This window comes from Trichoderma reesei (assembly GCF_000167675.1).
Source record: "Trichoderma reesei QM6a unplaced genomic scaffold TRIREscaffold_27, whole genome shotgun sequence".
Classification (NCBI taxonomy): domain Eukaryota; kingdom Fungi; phylum Ascomycota; class Sordariomycetes; order Hypocreales; family Hypocreaceae; genus Trichoderma; species Trichoderma reesei.
In genome coordinates this window covers 158,613-175,247 of record NW_006711174.1, presented here as the reverse complement: position 1 = coordinate 175,247, position 16,635 = coordinate 158,613, and the positions used below count along the sequence as shown (strand labels likewise).

The following is a 16,635-nucleotide window of genomic DNA, read 5'->3' as shown; positions in this document are numbered from 1 at the left end:
TTTATTGGGCGACATCTGCTGTTTCCACATGCATTTCTTGGTGGTTGTTGCTGTTGTAAGACTAGGTATAAGTCAACCAACTTCAAGTTTATTGAGTCTGACTCGAGATTTGGGAGTACTTGAATGGCCGAGACTGAGGTGGTACCCGGACAGATGTACCTTCTATGTTTACACCAAAAAAAAAACAGCTGCCTGACTTTTCGGGCTGCCACTCCAGCACCCTCCAAGCGGCCGGCCTTGACCCGACAAAGCAGCAAAGGAACCTTTTGCGGCCCTTCAATCCCACGACATCACGCTCGCCAGGCCAATTGAACTCGCAACCATGGCTTCCGACGCAGCTATTGAACCGCGGCGTAAGCGCTGATGCTTCACTGAAGTGTTTCTCTCTCGATCCGCGATCTGTGAATGCTGACGGTGACTGCAGAGGCGACCCGCGAGGAGATGCGCGATGCCCGGCTCCCGCTCGCATACCGAGACAGCTGCGCCCACCTCCTGATTCCGCTCAACAAGTGCCGGAGGGAGACGTGGTACGCTCCGTGGAAGTGCACGGTACGTTTTTTGAACATGGGCGTTGAGGCTAGAGGGGCCAGAAGAGGGGAGAGGTTATAACCCTGCAGAGGGCGTGAGCGGAGAGCGTTTTTTTGCTAATGCGATGCTGGATGGCGGGTCTAGGACGAGCGACACAGCTACGAAAAGTGCCAGTACGTCGAGTTCAAGAAGCGAGTCGCCAAGATGAACGAGCTGCGGGAGTCGAAAGAGGGTGCGCGGAGCAACTAAAGGCCGGCTGGGATGGGCGATGGGCGATGCGACGACGTGTACATATATTTCACGCATGAGAAACGGGAATAAAAGAACTTCGAAGCAACACGTTAAAAAGGGCTGAATGGCCTGTCTCTCACGCTGGCAGTTGGGTTGGGGATCTGGGGACTAGGGAAGGGGAATGTTCGATCAGTTTGAGGGCATGTGATTACGGTCGAATTATACTATACAACATAGATCGGCATGAAATCTCGACCCTTCTCTTCCCAGACTCGGTCAAGGTTCATCCAGAAGCTCGCTTTTATCATCCAGCCCTGACCATTTGGGCTTTCCATCCGGCAAATCGACGACCCTCTGCGGATAGAAGAGGTGACACCTGCACGCCAAGTTAGCCACGACCTAGCTATCACACGAGTCCCGAGAAAGCACATACTGCACATCAAAGCTTTTTCTCTGGGCTTCATTCTCGAAAGAGAGAAGCGTTGGAAACAGTAGAACCATGTTGCGCCCCTCGTCCATGATGAGACTGCCGCAGTAAGAGCAGCTCACTTTGCAGGGCAATTCACGCTCCTGTGCTTGAGAACTGGAGTTGTAAAAGCGTAGGTTTTCGGCGCCGCTCTCGAATGCCATGTCCTGCTTTTTGAAGATTGCTGCCCATTGGAAAGGTGCGCCTGCGCCCTTGATGTGAGAAGGACACAATCATGCCAAGGGAGGGGGCGTAGGTACCCTAAAAGGTGGCAGTGATAGGGGGTGAGACTTACCGTGGAGCACTTTGCAGCCATCGCAGTGGCAGTACTTGGAGGCGAGAGGCTTGTCTTGACTGAGCCAGTACTTTACGCGGCCGCAGTGGCACGAGCCTTGGAGCTTCTTGGTGAAGGACTCGTTGGGTTTCTTGTACGGCGGCTCAGCTTTCCAGGTTTGATTTGCCATGTTGGACTTGGAGTATCTTTGAAGGAGAATCGTCGAGTTAGAGTTGCCAAGTTCTGAATGGCTCAAGTTTCACGGCGTTTGATTGTGAGTTGCCATGATGTTTTGTGAACGGCATTAACAAGAGTTCGTTGATATTCTCCAAGTGATTTACATGACGTAACAGAGGTGACGATATGATGATGGCTACAAGAGGATTCATTCACAATATAACACTTGGGCAGTAAGCTGCGAGAATTGATCCGCAAGTACAATGTTCTCTCACACATCACAAAACATGTCGATGTGTTCAAGAGCAACGTCAAAAGGGAGTGTAAATGACAAGCAATAAGAAGAGCAACCGAGCCTCACCAGACTCGAGCTCTCAAAACCCTCGACGCTCCTATTCTTTAACGGAATATTCTAAGCCTAATCGAGCTGAATTCCGTCTCAAAGTTCCGTCTTTGCGACAAGAAGCCGTTCAACAAGGGCGACGGCCGGACTTATCACGGATTTAAAACACGTCGTGGCCATCTGAGATGGAGCGGCGGGATCTCGAGGTTTCGAGATGCTCTGCTTTGTTGGAGAAAGCCCTGCAGAAAAGACATTGAATCTCGGATTATGGCGCTAAAAGCGGGGGTGAATCAAGGATCCAGAGGACTCCGCCACAGAAGAAGAGGAAAACATTCACTTCAAAGTGTGTAAGTGCAACTACTGTTTGTGCTCTTCAGCAGTAATGAGACGGGAGATAGTCTGCAGTCCATCTGTTACCAATTATGCCAAGCAAAACACCAGACTTGTCAACATCTCGAACCGATTCGGCAGACAGATGCAGATGAAGATGCAAGGAAACTTCAATCGGAACCCCCGCCTCAAAAAAATCCGTGACGTTTTTCTTTTTTCGAATCTGGAGCCCCTCTCGGGACATTTTCCTCCTTCACTCACCTCTCGTCACACATAAAACTCGGCTCGCCGGCTCGGCACCGACGCCGGCACGACTCGAGGCTCGATATGGAGCCCCGTCTGGGTCAAGATGTGATTGTGCTACCGCGCAAACAACCGCTTCCAGGGCCAAAATGTGGGAAATTGCCCGCTCAAGACCCACCCGAGGCAAAATCGAGGAGCAAGAGCATAGATAGGTATATACCTATATATAGAGAGTGAGAGAGACAGGAAGACGATGAAGCCTACCGTGTTGTCCATCAGCAACTCTCTCTCTGAGCTTGATAGCATCAACTGCTCACCTCTCTCTTTCTTCACTCTCAACCAACACTTCACATAGACACCATGTCTAGCCCAGCCTGCTGCAAGTTGGCCCCTGTCACGGCCGACTACACCCCCAAGGGCAAATACGAAAAGATTGCCGGCATCAACACCTGTAAGATGAAGCCACCTTCACTCTCTCAAGTAGTGAGAGGGAACGAGATGAAAGGAGAAGACAGAAATTTCCTGACCAACTTGTGCAACACAGACATCGTTGGCCCCGAGGACGCCACCAAGGGCATCGTCGACATCTACGACATCTTCGGCATCTGGCCCCAGACGGTCCAGGGCGCGGACCGCCTCGCCGCCCACACCGGCTTCCTCGTCCTCATCCCGGACTTGTTTGACGGGACCGGCCTGGACATCAACGCCATCCCCATGGACACGCCGGAAAAGGCCCAGAAGGTGCAGGACTTTGTCAGCACCACGGGCAACCCGCAGGCCAACGTCGAGAAGCTGCTCGTCTTCCGCAAGGCCCTGGCGGACAGGTTCCCGGCCGTCGAGGGCCACTGGGGGCTCTTTGGCTTGTGCTGGGGAGGCAAGCTGGCGGTGCTGGCGTGCGGTGAGGGCAACGAGGGCGTTGGACGGAGGTTCAGCGCCAGCGGAACGGCTCATCCTGGGTGAGTTCTTTTCTGTCATTTTTTTAAACCCCTTTCAAACAAAAAACCAAAGGCCTTGTTGTGCGTTACTGACCTGAACTTTTTGTGTGGCCAGTCTCCTGGATGAAGCCGATGCCAAGGTCCAGACGGTGCCTCACATCCTGCTGGCCTCCAAGGACGAGCCTGCTGACAAGGTTGCCCTGTATCAGGAGATCATGGGCGACCGCGTTGAGGTGACGACCTATCCGAACATGCACCACGGCTGGATGGGTGCCAGGTCGGACCTGAAGAACGAGGAGAATGTCAAGGAGTTTGAGCGCGGCTACAAGCAGGTTGCCGACTTTTTCGCCAAGCACCTTTGAGCGGATGAGCATTGCCGGATAATGAATGGTTTCTGAAGAATCTTATACCCAGAAATGATTTAGAGAAATCGATTCATGTGTTTTTTGGTGTGTCCGATGTTGTGATATCAGGGGTACCTTTTCAACGGTGTTTTGCATGGGCTCTTGGGGTATCCCATGCGAATTGACGTGTCTCATCGCTTTTAGCTGCTTGGCAGAGGAGGATTGATTCCAATGGCTGGTGGATTCAGCTGAACGCTCTGGTTACATGATTACATCAAGGTGTGACGAGTGAGGCTTTTGTGTTCATGTCATTGCGGCTGCTTGATACACAAAGCCCGAATCTACCTACTATGACGCAGCTATTCTCACGAACTCATTGGAAATGACAATGTCCCAAAATGTTCGTTCGCACGTTGTGAATCTTCCTGTATATCTTCGACTCAACGATGTCAATAGCACGCCCACTTGGCCAACATCCCCAGTCAGGGCCGTGCAGGAGTTGCAGGAGAGTCAGTCAGCAATTAGGTAGCAGTGACCCCATGGGGAGCCCCATAGCTTCGATTGCCGCAACACGTTCCCGTTGATGCATCATGTTCCCGGTATGGAGACTAGAAGAATTGATTAATCCACAAATCATCCTTCTTCATCCTCCCTCTGTCTCCATACTACAGCCACAGCTTTTAACTCGATTTACGCAGTTTCGGAAAGGTCGCTCCGCGCCAGCTTGTTGGATGTCTAATATAAGCATAAGGGCTGGCGATCAAAGAACAATGTGCGGTCAGCCCAGATTTTGGTCCGGCCGATCACAACCACAACTCGTGAATAATACCTAGTACGGTAGTCTTGCTGTTCTGGGCGATGGAGGCTCAGCCGGCACGTTCCTGGGGAAGATCTCTGCAGTAGTGCATTCGAAGGTGAGTTATCATGACTCGATTCGGTCACTCCTTGACTTATTCCCCTTTTTCTCTGTGTCGTGTAATATTATCATCAGAGCCTAATTGCCGGGTCTCTTCCTACTGTGCGCCATTTCTTTTTGCAAACGCCCAATCAAGACTGATGAATTTGCCATGATCTTACACGATAACTCTGTAGCTACTTGGTTGAGAGGTCTTCTCCATCTACAGACAGCTGCCCAACGGGTTCCATATCGTATCATGAATCGTATCGTGCTAGGCCCTAGATTGGCAGGTCGAGGCTGCCATATGATGCAAAGCTCCCCAAGGGCATTCCTATTTCATCGAATATTGATTCTGGATATCAAGTCCTACTCCAGCTTCCCTGCAGGATGCAGTTCTCAACCCTTCAACGATCGACATCTTGGCATGGGGGGTGTGGTGAGATCTTAGTACAATACGGGGCCTATCGTTATATGACAGGAGACATCAATACCCTGGGCTGCTGTGTCTCTGACGTATTCCCTTTCTTAGAATCGAAAGCTCCGACGGGGCGAATACTGCTGGGCAAACTGGGCTATCTTGCTGAACGACAGAGGCTGAACTGTGCCGACGATCCGTTCTGACCAAATTGTCTGAGGTATAGGCCTCTGTAAGTGGAAGGTGAGATGAATCAACCTACGGCGACGATGCAGCCAAGAACATCTCCATGCATCGAGTGGACCTTGATGGATAGAGTTGGCTGGGAGGCTCAATTTCTGTTGAAGATCGTTGCCCCGAGTAAGGTCGATATGCTCATCAGTTGATCTCAAGTATATATAGAAGCTGCCCTCGCTCTCGAAATCCCATGAGGAAGAGGCAGACAAGTCAAGACAATCTCAGCATCACCCGATACCCAAGTTTCTCGTCCCATCAAACCCCAAATATGAAGTCCTCAACCCAGCTCCTCGCCGCGCTTGGCCTCGCCAGCCTCGCCGCAGCCGACTTCCACGTCCTGACGGGCCCCTGCTCCATCGCCCCCGGCTTTGGCGGCAGCCTCGAGAGCTACGCCGTCGCCTGCCCGTCCAACTACTACAACTGCAAGTGCATGATGGACGGCGACCGCACCGGCCACGTCATCAACGGCGAGCCGCCCGTCTACGGCATCTCGAAAACCGGCTCCAACTACTTTGAGCTCGACGGCATGTGCGGCGTCGGCAACATGAACTTTTACCTCCAGGACGACGGCACCTGGCTGTTTTACATTGCCGGCGGAGACGGCAGCGTGCAGGGCACGTGTTACCCTGGCGACAATAGCATCAAGGACTGCAACGAGTTCAGTGCCGCGTGCAGCTTGAGCAACATCTTGGTGTGCTACTCGTACATTTGCGAGCCTTGATGGGGAGGAGGTTCAGCTTGGAGGCGAGATATATCCGTGTACGGGATGTAAGGATGAGATTAGGAAAAGGGGGGATGAGGATGGACTAGAGGGAAACGTCCATGAACATCAATATACATTCATAACAACCCTCCATATTACAACTGTAGATGTGAACGACTGGATGAGCATGATCTGCTCCCGTTAAACTGCGATGGTGAAGCGAATGCTAGATATTTTATTATAGGAAGTGTGGCTCCTCATCAATCAAGTGCTACCTCGAGAAGCCACACAAAGTAGAGAAAAAAGACATGACCGCTTATATTACATTGAGGTTCATAAAGGGTATCTTCTCCAGTTCTTGAGAAGAAGTCTTCTCAGAATGCAGCGCAACATACGCTCCTTTACTGCATCTTACGTCTTCTTCGAAACATGGACAATCACCTTGCCACTACTCGAGCCCTTCTTCAGATGCACAAAAGCCTGCGCAGCCTCCTCAAACTCAAACGTCGCATCAATAATCGTCTTTACCTTCCCTTCTCCCAACCACTGCGCAATCTGTGCCAAATCATCGTGGTTATTCGACGTCATGTACGTGACGAGCTTGTTCCTCCCTCCACCCAAAAACGACGGCACAAGCTTCGCCACGGCAACATTCCTGGCACTCTTCAGTGACGCTGAACCACCCACCAACACGTAGGCCCCCTTTGGCTTGAGATAATGCTTCGACTGCTGGTAGAGTCCCGGCAGGGAAGAGCCGACATTGTCGACGATGAGATCAAAGACTTTGCCGCTTTCCTTGAGCTGCGCAACCAAATCGCCGGCCTTGTAATCGAAAATCTCATCGGCACCCAGCTTCTCGCAGAGCTCCTTCTTCGTCGTAGAACAGGAGACGGCGACGTAGCACCCAAGAGCCTTTGCGATCTGAATCCCAAAGGTGCCAACGCCTCCCGACCCGCCGTTGATAAAGACCTTGGAGCCCGTTTCGACATACGGCTTGATCGTCTGATACGCCGTCAGGGCAGTCGTCGGCGCACCAGCAGCTACATCCATGTCAAAGTCCCCCGGTAAAGCAGCATACCCAGCGCGCTCGGCGACGACGTACTGAGACAGCGAGCCAGCCCCCTTTGTAGGATCCACGCGGGCCAGCACGACGTCTCCGGCCTTGACGTCCGTAACATCATCTGCTACCGCGACGACGCGGCCGCTGAGATCCATGCCGGGCGTCTTGGGGAAGGACAGGATGGCCTTGGAGAGGAAGCCCATCTCGACGGTTTTGTAGTCTGCGGGATTGAGGCCCGCGCTGATGACCTCGACGAGGATCTGGCCCTTTTTCAGGGGCGGTGCTGGCTTTGTCGCATTGTCGATGAGTTTGAGCGAATTTTCAATGGTTCCTGGAGCGGCAATTTGCCATGCTTTCATTGTTGTCGTCGCCATGGTGAACAGCAGAAATTTGTGTGCTTCAGATCCGAGTTCGAGAAAAAATATGCGGCAAGGCTACAAAGTGAAGAAGATGAAGAAGAAGAACATGAAAACCCCCAAGAGGAAGATATCATGCCACAAAGTCGTCCTCCTCCTCGGAAACTCCCGTATAATCGAACCATTTCTCCCACTCTTCTACAGACTTCGACTTGGGGCCTCGACGTAGCATTTCATCGCCCTTCAGCCATCGGCATCATAGACAGCCCGAGATTGTGTCATGGGTCCCCGGCTAATACTCACCGATTAGGAAACCTCCACCTTCTGCATCCGTGATCTAATAGTCTATAAGCTACTGGGAATAAACGTGGCCAATTATACTATGTACTAGATGGTCGGATCCGCTTCTGGCAGTGATGGGTCTTTCTTTAGTCTGAGATTTGAATCTGGTGGCTTCAAGCATGTGAACGGGCGGAAGCCTTCCTTTTATCGCTTCTGAACCTACCTTACCTTGGAAGATTAGGGGTCTTGACTCCTTGAGCGGGTAGGTAGATGTTTATTTTCACTTAGTTGTAGCGATATGCTTTGTTGGTGGATTTTGGGTGGAAATTTGCAAGTGCTTCGTAAGGTATGCCACCGTTTAGTAGGTACGGAGTATCTCCTCGTATGATATGACGATAAACCTCATGAAGCAGCTCACGGGCAGGTCCCCGAGCATCAAGTGCAAAAGGGCGCGTTCGTGAGAGCTATGAATGATCTGGACATCTCTGCTATGGAGAAAACAATTGTTGATCAACGGATTGGTAATATCACTCGGCTGCTACAACTCACATCAAGAATCACATCAAATGGGACGCAGTTACAATTTTACTATTTATTCATCTACATACTCGATGCTTTGCTTTTCAAGTGCATGAAGAACCCCCACTTACATCTGCTCAATTGCTGCCAAAACATTTGAGTGGCGTAGATGAACCTGCTCACTTACAAGCGAGGCCTGGAGGGAGAATCTCTGGGCAGGTCGAAGCGATCCAGGTTCGACACCTTGGTCCAAGCAGCCACAAAGTCCTTGACAAACTTCTGGCCACCGTCGGAGCTGCCGTAGACTTCGGCAACGGCGCGGAGCTCGGGGTGAGCGCCAAAGATGAGATCGACGCGAGTGCCCGTCCACTTCTTTGCACCAGTCTTGCGGTCGGTACCCTCAAAGAGATCGATATCAGACGGGTTGGCCTTCCAGGCGGTGCCCATATCCAAGAGGTTGACGAAGAAGTCGTTGGTCAGCGCTCCGGGACGGTTGGTGAAGACACCGTGAGATGATCCGTCCCAGTTCGTGCCGAGCACACGCAGACCGCCAACGAGGACAGTCAGCTCAGGCACGGTAAGAGTGAGGAGCTGGGCCCTGTCGACCAACGAGTGCTCCAGCTTGACTCTGGGCGTCGACTTGCCGTAGTTGCGGAAACCATCGGCGACGGGCTCGAGGTGGCCAATAGACTCGACATCCGTCTGCTCCTGGGTGGCATCGTTGCGGCCAGGGATAAAGGGGACGGTGATGTCGTGTCCGGCATCCTTGGCGGCCTTTTCAACGGCGGCAGCTCCAGCCAGAACAATGAGGTCAGCCAGCGACACCTTCTTGCCGCCGCTCTGGGAGCTGTTGAAGCTCTTCTGAATCTTCTCCAGTGCCTGAAGGACCTCGGCCAGCTGAGGAGGGTTGTTGACCTTCCAATCCTTCTGGGGCGCCAGACGGATGCGGGCACCGTTGGCTCCGCCTCGCTTGTCGCTGCCACGGAACGTCGAGGCCGATGCCCAAGCGGTCGAGATGAGCTTGGACGGAGCCACGCCAGAGTTGAGAATCTCCTTCTTGAGCGCAGCAATGTCGCTCTCGTTGATCAGCGCAAAGTTGACGGGAGGGATGGGGTCCTGCCAGGCAAACTCCTCCTTGGGGACTTCAGGGCCAACATATCGGCTCAGGGGGCCCATGTCACGGTGCGTCAGCTTGAACCAGGCCTTTGCAAACGCATCGGCGAACTGATCGGGATGCTCCAGGAAGCGACGAGAAATCTTCTCGTAGGCAGGGTCAAAGCGCAGCGCCAGATCCGTCGTCAGCATGGTAGGCAACAGCTTCTTGTTGGGATCATAGGCGTGAGGGATGATGGGCTCGGCGTTCTTGGCCACATACTGCTTGGCTCCGGCAGGGCTGGTCGTGAGCTCCCAGTCGTACTTGAAGAGATACTCCAGATACTGGTTGCTCCACTTGGTAGGCGTCTTGGTCCAGGTCACCTCCAGGCCACTGGTGATGGTGTCGGGGCCCTTTCCAGAGCCGAAGCTGTTGGCCCAGCCAAGGCCCTGGTTCTCGAGAGGAGCGGCAGCAGGCTCGGGACCAACGTGGCTCGAGGGACCGGCACCGTGAGTCTTGCCAAAGGTGTGGCCACCAGCGATCAGAGCGACAGTCTCTTCGTCATTCATGGCCATGCGGCCAAAGGTGACGCGGATGTCGCGAGCAGCGGCAACAGGGTCACCACTGGCATCGGGACCCTCAGGGTTGACATAGATCAGACCCATGTGCGCCTGTCATGAGAATAAGAGTCAGTATATAATGTTCGGTGCGGCCGAGAAGTGGTTACTAATGGGGAAAATACATACAGCAGCCAAGGGAGTCTCGAGCTCGCGAGAGTGAATATCAGTGTGCCTCTTCTCGTCGGAGTCAACGACACCGTGAGAGCCAGGCTTTGTGCCCTCGAAGCCGTGGGCATATCGAACATCGTTGCCCAGCCACGTAGTCTCGCCGCCCCAGTAGGCAGCCTCGTCAGCCTCCCAAGTGTCTGGACGGCCGCCGGCAAATCCGAGCGTCTTGAAGCCCATGGACTCGAGAGCCACGTTGCCGGAGAGGATGAGGAGGTCGGCCCACGAGAGCTTGTTGCCGTACTTTTGCTTGATGGGCCACAGCAGACGGCGAGCCTTGTCCAAGCTCACGTTGTCGGGCCAGCTGTTGAGAGGTGCGAATCGTTGTTGGCCCTGTTTTCGGGGGGGGATGAATTAGTGATGTTCTGTTCACAATTCTTCGAATTTGTTTATTCTTACCTGGCCACCGCCGCCACGGCCGTCAGTGACACGATACGTGCCAGCGCTGTGCCATGCCAGCCGGATAAAGAGGCCTCCGTAGTGGCCAAAGTCGGCGGGCCACCAGTCCTGAGAATCGGTCATCAGGGCCGTAAGGTCCTTCTTGACGGCATCGTAGTCGAGGGTCTTGAAGGCAGCCGGGTAGTCAAAGTCGGGGCCGAGAGGATTGGTGACGTCTGTGTGCTGGCGGAGGATGTTGAGCTTGAGGGACTCGGGCCACCAGTCCTTGTTCCTGGTGCCGTGGCCTGCGGCGTTGATATGGTTGACGGGGCACTTCTTCTCGGCCATTTTTGCTGTTCTCGTTGGTTTCTTGGATGTGTTTTGATTGATTCTGAAGACGAAATAGAGGGTTGCAGTTGGGGGGGTATCTAGTAGGTGGTGTTGGTTGGTGTAAGTGCAAGCCCAATGTTGGCCGACTCTTGTCGAGAATCCGCTAACAGATGAGCTCGAGGGAAAGAAGGACACAGAGGAGGAGGAGGAAGAAGAGAAGGACCAAAGGACGGAAAAGAGGAGACAACAAACAATATAAATGCACAGTACAAACCACCCGACCAAGAGGAGGAGAGCAACCAGACGAGGAGGAGGAGGGGTCTGGACTTGGCTGGAGGCACGAACCCCGCGTTTCTCCAGCATGTCACCGGCCTGCCAGCCAATGTCGCGATCACGCCGCTCGCAGGCCTCATCTGGATCTGCGGGTGCAACGCCATTGGCGGCGGTTGTGTCATCGCTGTCGGTGCTGACGAACCGAAGCCTCGCAATTTCAAAGACCCGCGGCTCCTCGAGCAACAGGCGGGGTCGTTTAGCTTGGTGGAGGGTGGAAGCTGTTCGAATCGGGGCAAGGGGGGCGAGCTGGCTGCTGGGAAATCAGGAGACTTGGAGTAATCAATGCCTTGCCGCTTCTCTTCGGATGCAACTATCCGGGGGCTCGCACGTTGCTGAGGGGCGTATCCCTTGGTGGTGAGCTCTCGGTACTTTGGCAGTATGGCGATCCTCGAGCCGTCGTCCAAGTACCGTCATCATCTCGATGGCACGCGTCTACCTACTCCCCATCCGTGTTAGTTGGGGAAGAAGAAGGAATGCGTACTGTGGCCTCTGCTTCTATTCTGGCACTTCGGCCTTGCTTTCTTTCTCCGCATTTGCTAACCCAAAGCCGTGCACAACCACCCGAGCTAGCAAAGGACTCCTGACACCTCGCTGAGCGTGTCCTCTTACAGTAGCTGCCGGCGATTGGCGATCTGCGATACAGGGAAACTCTCCGCGACTTGTGCCACTTGGACCAGGGGAGCCGTGAAGATATGATAATGCGCCTCCAGAGCCTTTGTTTCAGAAATGGCAAATTTTGATTGTGCATCTATGATCTCTTCGACTTGAGATATACTTTACCTTGTATTTCGTAGATGGCTTGCAATCTCCCTCACTCTCAGATAATTGCCCGAATCGTCACTTACACGCTAGCTCACGTCCTTGTCCCACATGTTTGCTATTGCCCTCTTCTGGAACAATCGGAGAGACTTGCTAGCCGTCGATTGTGGCTATCGAGACAAGGGGCAATAGACGCTGGACATACAAGGCATGTGAGTGAATGCGAGAGATAGGGTTCTTACATGCATGATGCGAACAGATTTCACTCCGAACTGCTCAACAAGAACCCTCAACACGTTGCCCACATATAAGCAGCCCTAAATGATGTTGCTAACCTGCCACTGCCTCCACGAATAAATGCTTGCCATTCGCCTGCTTTACAGTTTGCCACATCCAGAGGCGAAAACCACCATCTATATGCAATGCGTCACGTCTCATCGAAGCCAAGTCTTTCCTTAGATCTCCACACGATGCCACTGACTCTGCCACAGCTACCTACGACACTGGCTACAAAGTGTCACCAACATCCTTGTGAGAGTGTTGGTAGCAATAGTTTCAAGGAATCGTTTGAATTGACAAGGACTCGATTGTAATGAACAGTTATCGAGGCGATAAATCGAAGATTGGCATGGTATAAGCCACACATAATAGTTATTCCGCCTATCAAGTGACGCTATAACCCACACGTCCACTCTTCAATGCCCTTCGACGCCTCAAAACTCCTCATGTCCCGTTCAATCTCAGCACTCCCTTAGACACAGTTCAGGTGAATAGCAGATGGCTGGATAGACACATCAATACACTCGCCCGTCGCATCAAATGTCCATCCCACAGGGCCATTGTCGCAGTCATCCGAGCTGGAAACCGTCACCTGAGGCGAAGTGCCCTCAGGGCATGGGCTTGTCACGGTGAGCTTGACGCTTTGTCCGGGGAAATCCTCGACGCGGACGCAGTAGCCCTGGGACAGGGTGCCTCCCAGCAGGGCTCGGCCGTTGCAGCCCGGATCCCACCACTGCTCGTAATAGACGCTGGCGATTGCTTGGGGGGCGGCTGCAGCCAGGCCAGCAAGGGAAACGGCGAGAGCAAAGACCTGTTGTTAGATCTATTAGTGGAACTCGGCGAAGTAGTGATATACAGTGAAACTTCTAGTGGGGGGAGCGTTGAACCTTCATTTCGTACAGAGTGTGTGCTGTCTTTGAGGGTTATGGAGAGTATAGACGTGAGACCATCTGATAATCTGATGAAGCGGTATACAAGTCTTCTTATACACGCCCACAAGCCCACCTTGACAGCTCCAACCAGGATGTTCAATTATAGAAGGCCAGCCAAAGCTTAACTCTATAAGGCTGGTGATGGAAGCATAGGATGACTATGAATGCAGGCTGCAAGAATAAGCACCGAGACTCGCTTAAATTACGCAGCAATTGCAACGCAAGTAAATTGACTATTTGATTCGAGCTATTCAAATACGTACGCACACGATAGTAATCTATCGGAAAAATTGCTTCGTTTTGCCTCGTTGTGCTGCCTTGTTTCTCATGACGTGTTGTAGTGAATAGTTTCGTAGACGTGCGGCTGAGCATGAAGCAGTTCACGAATTGTTCGGACAGCTTCCCTTGAGCGAGTCAAGATCAAGTGAAAATCGCAACTATCAGTAGGTACTTGGTTACAGCTACCATGGCTTTCCACCGCGCTCTACAGTCTTTTCGTATCGAGCTCTATGTAGACGTTCAAATAAGACACATGCAAATCATAGTAGCCTGATGTGTGGAACTCTGGTTATAGCCAAAATACCTCACTCCGTCTGCGGGCGCTCCCTCTCTGGGCAGTGGCTTCTCTCTCACCAATTAGTAACTCTTACAAATTCCTGCTGTAGGTGGAAATATATGCATATACATACTCCGTACGTGCAAAGGACAATATCGACCAATTCTCCGGTGCGGGGGAATCGATACTGACATTCCTAAATGGGATCTCGGCTGAGAAGAGAGGTGTCAACCGCTTTAGTCTTCCTTCTTGTTGTATGTACGGGTGGCCTGAGAGTCACGGAAATGGCTCGACGGTCATCGATCCTTACAGCACCAAGTTGTTCGATCCAATTCCATAGGCACTTGATGCATGGCTGCGAACATGAATGAGCCTCGTCCGCCGCAAAACACCGCTTGAATGATGGCTCTTCTGGATTGCTTCAAACACCCGCCCTCTTCATCTGAAAAGTCCAATGGATACAGCCCCAGATATATATACCTTACCCAGCACATCATCTACACAAGACACAAGTCTACACCTGAATCGTCGTCTCCCACGCAACGTCCATGCATGACCCCATGAAGATACGTCTCCCCCACTAAACGGTGCTCAATGCCTGCTCCAGACTGACGCCTCAGTATGAAGGGTACATTCGAACCATAGACGACCCAAACTTCATCTCCAACGGTGATGCCGGGGCACGACAGACCAACACGCCCTGAGGAGGTTACATAGAGAACCTTCCTATCTATAGTCGACCCAATAGCTATCCTATATTTTCGGGGAAGAGCACGGGCGTTTCCTTCTCCTAGGTAAACACTCCACTGTGCATCGTTGGGAAGATCAATGTCATCCTCCTCGAGTAGCTTTTGACCATAAGCTTGCTCTGTGACCTCGCCACACAAGACCCGGGCAAACACTTCGTCTCTCTGCTCAGTGCTGACCTTGACTCCGTTGTCTTCACAAGTCCGACGCCAATCATCAAGGATTTCTTTCAAGTTATCCGGATTTGAAGACGAGACCCATGTGGCAACAGCTTTGACTTGGTCAACCAGCATTCCTTTTGCTAGTAGTGACTTGCCGTCTGTCCATTCGAGCTTCCCTTGTTTATCTCCACAGGCTTTGAAGAGGTTATACGCTCCTTGAGCACGACCAAGCTGAAACTTTGAATCAAAACTGACCGAGAAATCGCGCACCCAGGAGGGCAAGTTGAACTTGTGACTATTGAAGCCTTCGCCAAGTAAGCACCGAGGACTCATATCGTTCTCCTCCATCATTTTGCGAAACGCCTCAGTGTATACTTCTGAGACTTCTTTCGTGTAGTCCGGATAGAGGGAGGCTGCAGCCGAGCCCGCAAATCCCAGGAGAGAGTATATCTTGTCCCTAGGGTTGAAGCATTGGCGGTTCATGAACGCAAAGCTGATATCAGAAAAGCTTTTGTAGCCTTGCGCACCGCCGCGCGATCGCTTCAGCGAAGCGACGTATCCCATGACTTGATCCATGGGAAACCCTCGACTTACACCTACCGCTTCGTATGACTTGCCACAGCACTCTGCGCTATAGTTGGACAGATGTTCCAATCGGTAGCTTTCACAGAGGTCAAAGGTTTCCCACAAAGTCTTCCAAGTGCCATATATCACCACAGCCTTGGCTGGCAGGACAGCTTCTTGTACTGTCCAAGCTCTATGCCACCATGGGCTACTGGCAACAAGGTCAAATGCTTTCCACATGGAGGTAAACTCCACATGTTCGGTGTCGCAACTCCAGAGGCCGGTGGTGACATCTTTATAGTAGCCTGGCAGGTCGTGGAAATGCTTGTTGGCGGCGAAATGTTCCACAAGTGCGAAGGGGTTATTGTCAACCGTACTGGAAGCCTCTGAGCAGCCTAGCCAGATATAGACTTGCTCACATAGTCGATAGACCAGGTCCATTTGTGATACCTGGTGGGCCTTTTCTTTGTTGTCTGTCTGGTTGATGCAGATGGCGTCTATCCAGATATCAATCGGTGACTCGGAGGAACGAATGTGCTGTAGCGCTTGGAATAAGTTTGCTCCCACTCCAATAGGCTTGCTGTTGACCATGATCTGGTCGACAATAGTTGGTTCGCCCCATGTGTAAGAGAGTGTGTTGTATGGGGGTCGCTGGGGGTCATTGAGATCCAACTTGAACATCGAGGCTTTGACCATAGTGCCCTTGGTTCCCGGCTCTATGGAAAGGACTCTGATAGTCTGCTCCTCTGATGGAAGCGGCAATTGCTCGTACAGTGAAGAATTGGACATGGTTGATCCAGTATCAGGATGATGGTGCGTCGCTCAAGTGGAAAAGTACAGAAGGTGAAAGCGGCAGGATATCAATCCTAAGGGTTGTAGACAGTTTCCCACGCAACTAGGCTGCAAACTCATCCCATCTTAGATGAAGGGCTTATTTTGGCCCTTTATGTCTCCATGAATGACCTCCCGAGTTATTACTTAGATTGGCATGTGATAGAGACGTGTCAAAACGAGGCTGTCCATATGTCAAGAGGATCAACTGGTTGCTGCCTGTAGGCTTGGCACGCGTAGGATTCAGAAAGCCTTACCGATCCTACCATCAAAATACAAGTTGAAAAAACGCCTGACGATCTTCAACCAATTGTTACTTACATGATTGCTGCATCATAAAGATTTTATTGGCGATGCAACTTGCTACCGGACCATGTCCTCCGCCGCATGCCAGGAAGAATATCGAAACCGGGCATAAACACCCGCTTAAGCCTCACTTGATAACATGTGAAGCTTCACCGAACGCTGGCCGTGACATGGTGTTGCAACCATCATCAGGGCTGCCTAGGAATGACTTCAATAACACAAATATGTCAGGATTCTTTG

The 16,635-nt window shown here is 52.2% G+C and overlaps 8 protein-coding genes across 8 annotated transcripts; 3 read left to right on the top strand and 5 right to left on the bottom strand.

Moving 5' to 3' along the window:
* Positions 1-322: 322 nt before the first annotated feature.
* On the top strand, positions 323-777 carry TRIREDRAFT_111502 (uncharacterized protein; the record flags this gene model as incomplete). Its single annotated transcript, XM_006968960.1, has 3 exons — positions 323-353; positions 425-549; positions 673-777. 3 exons carry the CDS (start codon positions 323-325, stop codon positions 775-777), a joined length of 261 nt encoding a protein of 86 aa, XP_006969022.1.
* Positions 778-1,035: 258 nt separating this feature from the next.
* TRIREDRAFT_5651 (uncharacterized protein) lies at positions 1,036-1,689 on the bottom strand (the record flags this gene model as incomplete). Its single annotated transcript, XM_006968854.1, has 3 exons — positions 1,036-1,135; positions 1,193-1,430; positions 1,521-1,689. The coding sequence occupies 3 exons, from the start codon at positions 1,687-1,689 to the stop codon at positions 1,036-1,038; spliced, it is 507 nt and encodes a 168-aa protein (XP_006968916.1).
* A 1,263-nt stretch (positions 1,690-2,952) lies between these two features.
* TRIREDRAFT_69115 (uncharacterized protein) lies at positions 2,953-3,889 on the top strand (the record flags this gene model as incomplete). Its single annotated transcript, XM_006968959.1, has 3 exons — positions 2,953-3,043; positions 3,137-3,548; positions 3,643-3,889. The coding sequence occupies 3 exons, from the start codon at positions 2,953-2,955 to the stop codon at positions 3,887-3,889; spliced, it is 750 nt and encodes a 249-aa protein (XP_006969021.1).
* Positions 3,890-5,689: 1,800 nt separating this feature from the next.
* TRIREDRAFT_111499 (uncharacterized protein) lies at positions 5,690-6,142 on the top strand (the record flags this gene model as incomplete). Its single annotated transcript, XM_006968958.1, has 1 exon — positions 5,690-6,142. One exon carries the CDS (start codon positions 5,690-5,692, stop codon positions 6,140-6,142), a length of 453 nt encoding a protein of 150 aa, XP_006969020.1.
* Positions 6,143-6,535: 393 nt separating this feature from the next.
* Positions 6,536-7,543, bottom strand: TRIREDRAFT_69171 (uncharacterized protein; the record flags this gene model as incomplete). Its single annotated transcript, XM_006968894.1, has 1 exon — positions 6,536-7,543. The coding sequence occupies one exon, from the start codon at positions 7,541-7,543 to the stop codon at positions 6,536-6,538; it is 1,008 nt and encodes a 335-aa protein (XP_006968956.1).
* Positions 7,544-8,401: 858 nt separating this feature from the next.
* Positions 8,402-11,197, bottom strand: TRIREDRAFT_123827 (bifunctional catalase/peroxidase). Its single transcript, XM_006968893.1, has 3 exons — positions 10,619-11,197; positions 10,181-10,552; positions 8,402-10,105 (listed from the first exon to the last, which is right to left on the bottom strand). Exons 1-3 carry the CDS (start codon positions 10,943-10,945, stop codon positions 8,525-8,527), a joined length of 2,280 nt encoding a protein of 759 aa, XP_006968955.1. The 5' UTR covers positions 10,946-11,197; the 3' UTR covers positions 8,402-8,524.
* A 1,573-nt stretch (positions 11,198-12,770) lies between these two features.
* Positions 12,771-13,191, bottom strand: TRIREDRAFT_111495 (uncharacterized protein; the record flags this gene model as incomplete). Its single annotated transcript, XM_006968892.1, has 2 exons — positions 12,771-13,109; positions 13,186-13,191. The coding sequence occupies 2 exons, from the start codon at positions 13,189-13,191 to the stop codon at positions 12,771-12,773; spliced, it is 345 nt and encodes a 114-aa protein (XP_006968954.1).
* A 1,092-nt stretch (positions 13,192-14,283) lies between these two features.
* TRIREDRAFT_111494 (uncharacterized protein) lies at positions 14,284-16,047 on the bottom strand (the record flags this gene model as incomplete). The annotated part of the gene is made up of 1 exon (XM_006968891.1): positions 14,284-16,047. One exon carries the CDS (start codon positions 16,045-16,047, stop codon positions 14,284-14,286), a length of 1,764 nt encoding a protein of 587 aa, XP_006968953.1.
* Positions 16,048-16,635: the final 588 nt, after the last annotated feature.

Bases quoted from the DNA above. Each gene is read 5' to 3' on its own strand.
- TRIREDRAFT_123827 (XM_006968893.1), bottom strand. From the start codon at position 10,945: ATGGCCGAGAAGAAGTGCCCCGTCAACCATATCAACGCCGCAGGCCAC. The intron at 10,553-10,618 runs GTAAGAATAAAC...CCCCGAAAACAG, and splicing joins GCCGTGGCGGCGGTGGCCAG to GGCCAACAACGATTCGCACC. The intron at 10,106-10,180 runs GTATGTATTTTC...TTCTCATGACAG, and splicing joins TCGAGACTCCCTTGGCTGCT to GCGCACATGGGTCTGATCTA.